Raw genomic sequence first — 12,936 nt, 5'->3', positions numbered from 1 at the left:
AATTTCTTCGACTAAAAGGCAGTGCTCCAGCATAGCCGCAGTCAAATGACTGAAACAAGTAAAAGAATAAAAATATATATGTAGAATGTTTAAAAGTAACTCACGAGTTGGTATGGATAAGGAAAATAAGACAAGGTAGAAAATACTTGAATAATTTTATCATAAAATACATTTTGTAACGGTAGCAACGGGTTTTTTTTTTTTTCGTCTTTTTCAACTAAGAGTAAAATCCACACATATAAGCCCCCACTAAGGGGGGGGGGGAAATGGGCATTAATACGAGTAGGAATGGAACCCACACTTCTTATTTTCTTCTTATTTTCGCGATAAGTGTTCTGACCGATTACACCAAGATACGAATCCCTTTTTTTCCGCAAAATTTTGGCACTAAAATAACACTGTGGGTCAATTCCCATGCGAATTAATACCCATTTTTGTCCGTTATAGGGATTTATATGTCCTAAAATTAAACTATTTTCAATGTGCAGACAATACCTCAGAATTAATAAGGAAAGTTCTTTTATCAAAAAATGCAAGCCACTGCTGAAGAAGCTATATAAACATCGGTTTTCTTTTTCCTATAAATTAATTATTGTCGAATGTCTACTTGTGCTCGTTCTTACGAAAATTAAAATTCATGTAGCAGCTATCATCTTCCTAATTTACTCCACACCTCGTTATCTTGTTAGCAAAGAACGGATATGTTCTAACACTTACCTTCTTTGTTAACAACATGTGGAGCAAGTAAGATAACATGTTTCAACATGTTCAATGGGAGTGAACGAGATCTAATTGATAACATTTATTCTTCGACAGAATGATATACAATAATCGTCTAAAACACTTTTATATAATTATCATATCATTTATTCATATCTCTGTTTCCTAACTGCCATATGACATATTCAATGGAAAAAATGCTTTTATGGGACTTATCTCACGCGACTGCTCTATGAACTGAACACATGAACGTTGACCAACCAATTTGTACGTTAGCGGATAGCGTTATGAGCAACATTCCTACTTCAAGAACAAACTGTCCTTACAACAACGGCCAAAACAGACATAATTTGTGGCACAGCTTCATATTCTATATACTTTCGAGAATCTAATGTGAAACCTATAAAGTGTATTCCAATATTTTAAAATATATAATTAAATTCTAATCAATTCTTATTTATCCTATTTGCATTTGCAACTTCATTTCTTCTACTTGTTTAGATTAATAACAGTTTATATATTTAAGTTATACAACATATATATATATATAGTATTTGTAAACAAACGTCGAAGGCTTTGTAACTTACAGAGAGATAGCTAGTATAATAACTGTATAATGATATATCATAATAATATTTTATTTTCCGGTTTGAAGCGACAATTTTTAAATACAAATGACTGAAAAATGAGCTAACCCCAACCAGAATTGAACCCACAAATCAACGCTAACACGTATATTATTGTACAGTTATATATATGCATACAGTGTGGTCTAAATATGAGTTGTATGACAAAATGGCAAATAGCCCGAATTTAAAACACTTTATGTATTCTTATATCGCCAAGGGGAAACTATGAGGATGACTCGTATTATAGTCTGAATTTGATTTGATTGGATTCTACAGTTCTGTTGGCCATGGAGTACAGACAGGAAGCAAGCCGAAAGAGGAGGGGTTTTGTTATTGTACATATGTATGTGTGTGTGTGTGTGTGTGTGTGTGTGTGTGACGGTCTTATTTCATTTCTGTCTACCAAATACAAGCTATTGTAAAAGACACATACCCAAAGTACCACACAGTGGGACTGAACCATTTATTTGAATAGCTCTACTTCTTACGATACAGCCTAAGTCAGCATTATTTAATAAATCATTTATCTAACATATATTTATTCTGTAAATCAATATTATTCCATTTGTCATCCAATATGTACTTATTCTGTTAATTAATATTGTTCAATAAATCGTTAATTCGATATTTGTGGATGTGTATGCATGTGTACTTATGTACATGTGTGTTTGTGTGTTTGTGTGTGTGTGTACGAATGTAAGTATGTACGCATCTACTGTTGTATGTGTGTATGCATATTTGTATGTAGATAGACAGATAGATAGATCATTTACCGCTTTTGTGCACTAACATGAGATGCTCGCTTGTTTACTGAGCATGTCTTACGTTAGTTTTATAAGCCATACTCTTCCTGCTGGCTTAGTGCATGTTGAAAGAGTATTAATTTTGGAGGTTTCCTTCTCCTGGATTGGTTGCTTTCACCGCAGCTAAGGAGCTCAACAACCTATCCTTACAAAAATTTATTTAACTGATTGATGGGACCCTGTCAGGTTCTACAGTTCCGGATCAGAACGGACTTGGGAATAATGGTAATTAAGGGGTGACTCCACGCTCTTCATAACACCAAAACTCCCAAACTGAGGCCTCATTTGCTCAATAAAAATTCAGAGCATAACTACAGAAGAGTGCCTTGCCCTCAGCGAGTTTGTTTCCTCTTAACTTTCTGGAAAATAGATAGATTTAATGAAACTTTCCATATGACGATCACATTGGAATTTGTTGGGGAAACCTTTTTCGGAGTGGGGTGGAGTTTCGGATGATTTACATGTCTCGACTTTGTTTCCTCATTACTTTCAGGAAAATGTGCAGATTTTTAACAAAAATGAAAATGAAGAAGCAAAAGTTGTGAGCGAATATTTCACGCTTCTCAATTTTGTTTCCTCATGCATTTCGATGTTGTAAATTATTACAATTACGTTTTAAAAAAATTGTTTTGAAACCCTCGTGCTCCCTAGTATTTCTAGCATTCTATAAACAACCTTATAGAACAGAGGTTCTCAACGTGGGCAGTACTGCCCCAAGAGGGCATTAAGGATGTCGAAAGGGCGTTAGACTTTAGAGGGCGGTGAGGGGGCATTGAGGTAATATAATTAACATAATAAATTTGACCTATAGTAATAATTATATCAAACATCATAAAACTTATAATGGTCATTAAAATAAAATTAGAGATAAATATATATTGTGGCTAAAACCATGTTCGAACAAGAATAATTGATTTTAAATGTTATATTTATCATGAATAGTGTTTTTTAAGCGTTGAAGTCTTGCTTGTTTTCTTCGTACACTGCGATCTCCATTTGAGTAAGATTTATAAATTATCCATTTTAAGTTAAGTCGTGATACCTCACTCACCGCTTAGGTGATCGCTTGGCATAACAATTATTTAAAAAGGGGCGCAACAACGAAAATGGTTCAGAACCACTGAGTAAAGAATGTGTTTCCTTTGAATTTGTTTAAAGGGGAGAGATTAAGACCGAGATAAAATATTATTTACATTTGACGGATATTTGTCCTCATCTTGTTTGTTGTTAAAACAACGTTTCGGGTGATATACCTTCCAGCCTTCATCAGGTGTCTTGGGGAAATTTCGAATCTGGGTTCTTATTCCTAAGGCATTTTTCGATGTTATTATTATTATTATTATTATTATTAATATTATTATTATTCAGGTCACTGCCTGGAATCGAACTCGGAATCTTGGTGTTAGTAGCCCGCGCTCTTAGCCACTACGTCATATGCCACGGGTATATGGCGTAGAACCGAGATAAAATAATCCTTTCTACTATAAGTACGAGGCCTTAAATTTGGGGGAGGAGGATAGTCGATTACATGACCCTAGTGCTCAACTGGTACTTATTTTATCGACCCCGAAAGAATGAAAGGGAAAAGCAACCTCGGCGGAACTCAGATAAAATAATTAAAGAACTACGTATTCGGTAATTGGTGAAGGTATTGCGCTGTCTTTTCTTTTCTACAAAAATTCCTTCGGAGAATTCTCCGGAAAGTATGGAATGTTCACATAATATTAGCCGAAGTAAATGGATAAAAGGCTCAATATACAACTTAAATAACAATAAGGAAAAGAAAGTATATGGGGAGAGAGAGAGAGAGAGAGAGAGAGAGGAAGAGAGAGAGTAATCGACTGAAAGAACACAGTGCAATTGGTGTGTGAAGTGGAAAACCCAACGTTATGGATGGAGTCCTTCTTCGGGGAAAATAAATGAAGTTAAAACGTACGTGTCTCTAGAATCGATTCGAACCAACAGGTAAAAAGGACAAACTTCAGTTTGGTTCCGCGTCTACAGACAAAGTATAACGGGAAGACAACACATCTTGCTGTATAGGGATTAATGAATCTGTTTTTCTTTTGTTACTGATTAAAATAACGAGAGATTTCCTATAGAACAGTTATTTGAGATATCAGAATTGGTGTTAATTCTGACTTTAGGCTTTATATCATAGACTGTTTTAGATTTTTAAATACCAATAATTCTTTCTATCATAAAATTGAACTGAATGCATGACCATACATTGCTGTAGGTCGTATATCAGGCATCTCTGCTACAGGTAATTAAGATATTTGGTTGTGGTTATGTGGTAAGAAGCTCGCTTCCCAACCGCAGGGTTCTGGTTTCACTTCCACTACGTGGCACCTTGGGCAAGTGTTTTCTACTATAGCATCTTTGGCAGACAGAAGTTAAAAGAATCTCATCACATATATGTCTGTGTGTGTGTGTGTGTGTTTGACCTCCCCCATCATCGCTTGACAACCGATGTTGATGTGTTTACGTCCCCGTAACTTAGCAGTTCGGCAAAAGAGACCGATAGAATAAGTACTAGGCTAAAATCCTTTGAGGCAGTGCTCTAGCATGGTCGCAGTCAAATGACAGAAAGCAGTAAAAGAATAAAAGAATATCGGGACTCTTGGTGGGCTCAGACTTTGAACGCATGCAAACGAAATAACATTAATTATTTTTATTATTAGAATTTAGCCGAAGGCATAACCAAGCTTTGCCGCGGGTCATCTATTTTACATCTCTGCTGAAGATAATTAAAATATTTGTTTAAGTCATAGCAATGAGAACTAAGTCAAATGCAAAAAAACGAAACGTTTTTCTTTATTTTATATTTTGTTTATCTCTAGCGGATCATTTAACTAATACAAAAAAAAACACGGCCCTCCCGGGGTACAATGAAATATGCATCAACTCATACATTCACATCAAGAATATGGCAGACCAAATACAAAACCTTATATATATATATATATATATATATATATATATACATATATATATATATATATATATATAAATATATATATATATATAAATATATAAATATATAAATTTATTGACAAAAAAATTGATCATAAAATACAACTTATATCAACGAATGTAGGAAATATATCAGGTAAAGAGCAATTGAAATTATTGCCTTTTTTTATTTTTATTTTCAAAAAAAAGAAACCCACCTGATTAATATTAGCAACAAGATAAATCACATCATACATTATACGGAAATCCATTTTTAAACGCACGCTATAATCACTCAACATGGCGGATACGAGTTACTTTCTAACCAACGGGAAAATGAAATTAATTGAATGATTAGCTCAAAATCCATATCGCAAACATTTTAATATGCACACGAATATTTTGCTGTTATATATATATATATATATAATAGATTATTGTTATTATTATTATAATTATTATTATATCATTTTTGCTGTTATTTTTATATTATTTTTATTTTCGTATTTTTATTTTTTTTAAATTTTAATATTTCTATTTTTTTTTTTTTTTTGAGAATAAGCCATTAATGATGGATTTCCATCAACTTAAAAGCAAAAAGATATACCATTAGAACAAACAATGGAATGAACAATTTTTGTTCCAAGTGATTAAAGAGAAATGCACGTGTTTAATTTGCCATGCAAATATCGCTACTGTACTCGAGTGAGAAGTGGGAAGACGTTTTAATACCTGTTCATAAAACATTTGGCTTTATTTTGTTGTTTTGTTTTTTTTTCTTCGCGGTTTTCTCCGAATTTGGAAACGGGAAAAACAACATTGAAAACAGAAGAATGAATTTTATATTTTGAGCAAGCAACAATCGTTTTCTAAACCTGACAAATTCTAAAATTTTTACTGCTAAATTGGCATAATGTCGCATATCCATCTATCTGTCTGTGTGTCTGTCTGTGTGTCTGTGTGTCTATCTCTCTCTCTCTCTCTATCTCTCTATTTATCTATCTATCTAACGATCTGTCTGTCTGTCTGAGAGCTAGAACCATGTGCAGACATGGGTAAGAGGTCCGCTTTGCTGCCACGTGGTTTCGGGTTCGGTCCCAATGCACGGCATCTGACTTTGTGAGTGAATCTGTTAGAGAGAGACTGTGTGGGAGTCTGTCCTGTATAGACACATATGCGTGTGCGTGTGTGTGTGAGAGCGTGTGTATTTAGTTTGCGTGTGGTAAGTGGGAGTGTGTGTGTATGTGTGTGTGTGTGTGTGGTAATTGATGTTGGGTTGTTTACGTCTTTTAACGTAACGGTTCACCAAAGAGAGGTGGGGAGAGAGAAAGAGAGAGGAATCGAGAGAGAGAGAGAGAGAGAGAGAGGGGGAGGAATCGAGAGAGAGAGAGAGAGGAATAGAGAGGAATAGAGAGAGAGAGAGAGAGAGAGAGAGAGAGAGAGAGAGAGAGAGAGAGAGAGAGAGAGAGAGAGTACCAAACTTCCAAGAATGTAAGTACTAAGATTGATTCTTTCAACTAAACCTATCAAGGCAGTGTCCCAGAATGAACGCAGTCCAATGTCTGAAGCAGTCAGAGGAATACAAGAATAACAGAATAAGGGAATCATGTAAATAATTCCTACACCACTGAGGCATAGAACTCATTTTGAACCAGTCAAATAAAATGCAATTTTAGAAGGGGTTTCTGGGGTTAGCTGGTGTGAAGTGTTTAAATTTATCATTAATAATTTTAGGCTATGTATGTGTGTGTGTGTGTGTGTGTGTGGCTGGGTGAGTGTATGTGTGGGAGCACGTGTGTGTGTATGTGCATGAGCGTGTGCGTGTGTATGTGTATGTAAGTTTTGTGTGTGTATGTGCGTGTGTGTGTGTATATGTATGTATGTTTTGTGTGTGTGTCTGTGTGTATGTGACCGTTTGTGTGTCAGCGTTCCTGTCTTTGTGTTTGTCCCCACACTGCTTGACAAAACCGGTGTTGTATTGTTTGCGTCCCCGTAACTTAGCGGTTCGGTAAAACGAACCAATAAAATAAGTACTAGGCTTTTTTTTAAAAAAAAAAAAGGAGTATAAACAAAACCATAACTAGTGGAAGGCAATGGTGCCGGTTCGCCTCGGGCGACGATTTAATGGGGCAGCATCTTTGGGTTTGTTGTACACGCCTGTGTATACTTGGGTCTTCCGAAGCTGGAGATGCAAACTCAAATGGTGCGCAATGCAGCACACACTCTAACTGTGTCACTCCACCCCTGGACTAATATATTAAACAAACACTTTGAGTCACATCTTGCCATCTTCAAACAAAAAATCCTTGATACAATCTCTGAGAATAAGAAGAAACGGTCATGGTTGGAATGCTTTGTTGATATCTGTGGATCATCAGAAGCGACCAAGGGATTAAAATATATATATATATGATCAAGCTCGTGTGAGATACTTTACATTTTCGCTCGGTTTGATGGAAATAATAATCACACGAGGCTCCAAATCAAATCTCACCATTTTTTTTTAATGGTATGTTTTTGATAACGTGGTTGTAGTTATAAAAAAGAATAATCCAGGTTGTTCATAGTACAAACACCTGGAATCTTTTATGTTTGATCAGGCCTGGCCAAATCGAATTACATTGAGGGTTACTTTAATCACAGAAAGTGTTTTGAGGGCCGCTTGATGACAGAATTAAAAGCATTTTGCTTTCTCATGCTATTATTACAATAATGAATGAATAATCGTTGAGTCAACATGAAATATCATCGTTGCAAAAACAGTAGTATTTTTCTTTTTTACTTTTCATTACAATCTTTAATCTTTGATAAAATTTAAAAAATATTTGTTTAAATATACTTATTACAAGAAACTATCAACTATGAAGCCCACAAACTTCGGGTTGGTCAGCCCTGTTCTAACATAAGCGTAAGGGCCTAAATTTAGGGTGAGAGAACTAGTCAGTAATATTAGTTCCGGTATTTGACTAGTACTTTGTTTTATTGAAACGCAGAAAGACGATAAGCAAAGTTGACCTTAGCTGGATTTGAAACCGGAATATAAAATACTGCACTACAATTTGGCGCTGTAAAGATTCTACTAAATCGATATCTGCGTAAAAAAAGTTTGATGTAGGGGACGCAAATGCAGATCTTATACATTTACAGATAATAAGAGTTACTTCCCTTGACAGTTGAAACTCGTATTTCAGTGAATATATATAACATGACGCTAATGACTGCCAGTTCGCAGCCATAATAATAATAATAATAATAATATTAATATTAATAATAATAATATTAATAATAATTATAATATTAATATTAATAATAATGATTATTATAATATTAATAATAATAATAATGATTATTATAATATTAATAATAATAATAATGATTATTATAATATTAATAATAATAATAATGATTATTATAATATTAATAATAATAATAATAATTATTATTATTATTATTATTATTATAATATTAATAATAATAATTATTATTATTATATTAATAATAATAATTATTATTATTATATTAATAATAATTATTATTATTACATTAATAATAATAATAATCATTATTATAATATTAATAATAATAGTAATTATTATTAATATTATAATAATAATTATTATTATTATTAATATTAATAATATTAATAATAATATTGATAACAATAATAATATTACTAATGATATTTATAATAATAATAAAGATGATGATGATTTCTTCATTAACCACAAGGGTTTACATTAAGAAAAACATTATGGACAGTATAAGGCAAAACAAAGAATGTGTGTGAGTGTGTATAGGCGCATAGCTTGAAATTGGGGGAACAGGAGGTGGCTAGATCTCAGTGCGTAACTGGTACTTATTTCATAGACCCCCGAAAGGATGAAAACAATAGACGGCCTTGGTGGAGTTTGAACTGAGAACGGGAAGACGGACGAAATGCCGCTAAGCATTTTGCCTGACATGCTAACGATTCTGCTAGCTCGCCGCCTTTTTGATAATAATAATAATAATAATAATAAAAACTTGGCGCAAGGTCAGCATTTCCGGGGTGCGGCGGAGTTGATAATTATTTTATCGATCCCGAAAGAATGAAGAGCAAAGTCGACCTTGAAAAGGGAAACGAAGGTAGAGAAAGAAAGGCTACCTTCAGGCAATTTTGTGGGTGAAAAGAAGGTTGGTGAGTGTGGCAAGGGTAGTCCGAGTGAGCGGGTCTGCAATACGCATGCGCTTGTAAACTGAAGGACAACGATGTGGAGCGGACACTTACCGTAGTGGCTGGCGTGATCGTGGTATTAGCTTATTCGTGCTTAGACGACACCAGACATAAGTGAACCATGTGAGGCGGTCGCCACACCCACTGAAATTAGAAAAATGCCTACAAATAATAGTAATAATGCCACCACCAACACCACCAACCACTACAACAACAACGCCGACGACAGCAAAAACAAAGCCACTAACACAAACTAATGTTGTTTTTTCTCAGGCAACATGAGACCCGCCGCAACTCCAGCAATAACAGTTACGAAACTAGCAACCACAACAAGAATAATTGTGTGATTGGCTGCAGCATTAACAGCGTCAACAGTGACGCTGACAACAACAACAACAACAGTATCAACAAAGAAAGCAACGGTAATGCATTTTATAAGGAGAGTATCAACAACCACGACAGTAAGGATGAAACATACTCAAAAGTAAAAACATCCTTCACAAATATTACGAATTAGTGGATCATCAATTCACTGCAAGGGAAAGAGGAAGCCGTTAAAAAATATAAGATTTTATCTGACCTGGCGCCATGGCACTCCTAGAAGAGGAAACGGTGTGCACTAAGAAAAAACAATATTCTATACGTGCGTCGATTCTGCAGAAAGGAAGCTACAACACCCTTCTCCAGCCGAAATAGGAAAATGTCTGGAAGAAGTATGGCCTTCTGAGTTGATGTATATCTGCCAAGGAAGACCAGATGGGACCTTAGTAGCTATCTGCATCAACTAAGAGAAAGCACCTAGATTGGCTACAATGACCTGCGCCTAGGTTGGCTACAATGACCTGCGCCTAGGTTGGCTGCAATGACCTGCGCCTAGGTTGGCTACACTGACCTGCGCCTAGATTGGCTACAATGACCTGCGCCTAGGTTGGCTACACTGACCTGCTTCTCTGAGCAGTGCGTGATGCTCCTCTTATACATGGAATGTCGTGGAATGTCAGGTCTACATACGTACCTCCTCGTAGTGATCAGGCCAGAGTAATGATGGAGAAGCACAGGGGTATAATAAGTATGAAACCAATTCCCCAACAAAACAGAGAAAGAACGTCAATAAAATTCCAGGTTTTGGTTGTTCTGGAAGAAGTTTTTGGCCTCAAAGATATTTTCTGTTTCGGAGAGTGCGAGCATATGCGAATGGTCGTGGTGGATCACCTAAAAGCATTCGGGCAGTGGTGACTCTGCTGAGGAAGGTTCCGAACAAGGGGAATGTGATAGAACATTCAGGACCATAATTCTCTTCAACACTGAATCAAAGATTTTGGCTAAAATGTCTTGTTGTCAGTAGTGTAGTGGAAGACGCGCAAACCTGTCTAATCCCCGGTAGATCTATCAACGCCAATTTCAAGCTCATGCGATACATTTTAGAACGGGTCGGGAATAGATCTGGCTTTCGAAAAACACTGGTCAATTTGGATCAGTCCAAGGCATTTGACAGATTGGACCATCGCTATTTGGTGGCTATCCGAGGTATGTACAGGAGCACATATACACCAAGACAAATCGGTTTGCAACTAGATTCTTGGAGTCTTGTGGGCTCGTGTCGAGCAGCTGCTGACTCGTGTAAAACGAAACCAACTGTCTGCCGAGTGTATGATGAAGATCAATGCACCATCTTCCTTTGGTAAAGAAGGAAGGCAGGTCTTTCTCTGTCATATGGCTGTGGCAAAAGAGTTTGTGTAGTGGAAGTGTCTGAAAGGTTTCAAATACAGATACTTTCCTATCTGGCCAAATCTCGTCAATTTTTTCAAATGTTATTTGAAGAAGGCGAGGATAGAGAAGGAAGTGTTGCATCTTAGTGTGTTTATCAAAAAGTGGATGAGAGTGGCAAGACTTTGCGGTTGAATGGATCTACACTGAGTATGTTTTTCTAAGTCGGTGGAAAGAAACTGGAAGGTGACACTTCCTATGCCTTGGAGACGACAAAGTAATCTGGGATCCATTTGTTTGCGGTTTTCCTCTACTTAACCCAAAGAGTGGACTGCCCCGCTATAGGGGATTCTATTAATTAATTATATTTTTTCTTTTCTATTTTATATCCTTTTGTTGTATGCTTGATGCTGTAGTGCCTCCCTTTGATCGATCTAAACCCTACTTGTTTGGGTATTATATTTTGCCCTTGGCATTGTCCTCCATGTCTTGGACCCATTTCGCCAATAAAAGAAATCATCGTCGTCGTCGTCGCTATTGCTGTTGTTGTTAAGAACGGTGGAGTGGCCGAATCGTTAGAGCGGTGATCAGTTCCGATTCTCTACGTTCCTAATTCAAATTATTTGGACGATGTGGAACAGGATCGGTCGGTACTGACGGACTAACAGAAAAAAAAAAAAGATTTACTTACAGAAATTATTTTCCTGCAAAATTATTGCCGATATGAGAGACTGCAATTAAGAACCGCCAAACGTCTCCATGAACAACATTTTAAAACTGTGATAAAAATTAAGTAACTTCAAGGCGTGATTCTGATTCCCAGTTGTAGCCATATCACTTCGCTAAAGTCATTTAAGTAACCCAATCTTTTGTGACGTCATATCCCATATCATATCTAAAGTCGCCTTTTATACTGCGTAGACAATACTGCAACTACGCCCATAGTATATGACTTTTGTGCGTTTGTAAGAGCATTGATATTGTTGTAAGCCTCTCTCCAATGGTCTGTAACGTGTGCACACGCAACAGATCGTTGCATTTATTGTAATCTGTCTCCAATGGTTTGTAACATGTGCACATGCAACAGATCATTGCATTTGTTGGAATCTGTCTCCGGTCGTTTCTAGAATATGCGCATTTCGTAAGCATTGTTTTTCCTGCAATCTGTTTTATGAGACGTAAACTATTAGAAGTTAAATAGATTTTTCTTTTTTTCTTTAAGCAGTTTTATCCACATCGAGTTCAATTATCCTGAATGTTCCTTTCACTTGAGTTAAAAATGCATGCTTGCGGTATTTAGCAGCGACATTTTACGTTCTGACTTCAAATACTAATGCTTAGTCGAGAGACCATCAGAAACAGATTACCACAAATCCATTAAACGTGTACAAGCCACAATCCATTGGAGATAGGCATGCAGCAATACCAATGCTCTTCTGAATGCTCAAAAGCCGCATAGCATCGGTGTTGCTGCAATGTTGTCTACGCAGAGTAAAAGACGACTTCAGATTTGAGATGGAACATGATGATGCAAAAGACTGCGCTACTTTAATGACTTTAGTGAAGTTATATTGCCCAACACTTGGCGTCGAATTCATGTCTTGGAGTTAATGTTCATGGAGACGGTTAACTTTATCTGCCTCCCTTTCGAGGTCGAACTGATAAAATAAAGAATTATAAATGCTTGTGCATTCTAGGTATGAATATAATTATAATAGTAAGTTATTAGGTGTGGTTTCCATAAACATTACACTATCAGCCTATAATCACGGTATAATGTACTGTCATGGCTACTTACTAGAGATGATAATAAGATACGCAAGGTCATTATGTGGTATAATAATACTAGTTTACTTATAGCCATTTATATTATACCATAGCCATTTATATTATACCATGCCCATATATT

At 35.9% G+C, this 12,936-nt stretch overlaps 1 protein-coding gene across 2 annotated transcripts in view; it reads right to left on the bottom strand.

Moving 5' to 3' along the window:
- The window catches only part of LOC128249687 (uncharacterized), a 37,340-nt gene that overhangs the window by 20,076 nt on the left and 4,328 nt on the right, over positions 1 to 12,936 (bottom strand). Inside the window, exons 1-2 of one of the 2 annotated variants that reach the window (XR_008265803.1) lie at positions 11,719 to 11,793; positions 9,375 to 9,464 (exon numbers count right to left, since the gene is read on the bottom strand). Coding sequence is in view for 1 of the 2 variants with exons in the window: in XM_052974039.1 (XP_052829999.1) it covers positions 9,375 to 9,464 (90 nt within the window). In the remaining variant the exon portion in view is untranslated. Of the gene's footprint in view, positions 1 to 9,374; positions 9,465 to 11,718; positions 11,794 to 12,936 lie in introns of those variants that run through there. The other variant, XM_052974039.1, reaches the window with a different exon arrangement.

The sequence above is a fragment of the Octopus bimaculoides genome, chromosome 17, assembly GCF_001194135.2.
Source record: "Octopus bimaculoides isolate UCB-OBI-ISO-001 chromosome 17, ASM119413v2, whole genome shotgun sequence".
Classification (NCBI taxonomy): Eukaryota; Metazoa; Mollusca; class Cephalopoda; order Octopoda; family Octopodidae; genus Octopus; species Octopus bimaculoides.
The sequence above is the reverse complement of the archived record's forward strand: the minus strand, read 5'-3'. Positions and strand labels throughout refer to the sequence as shown.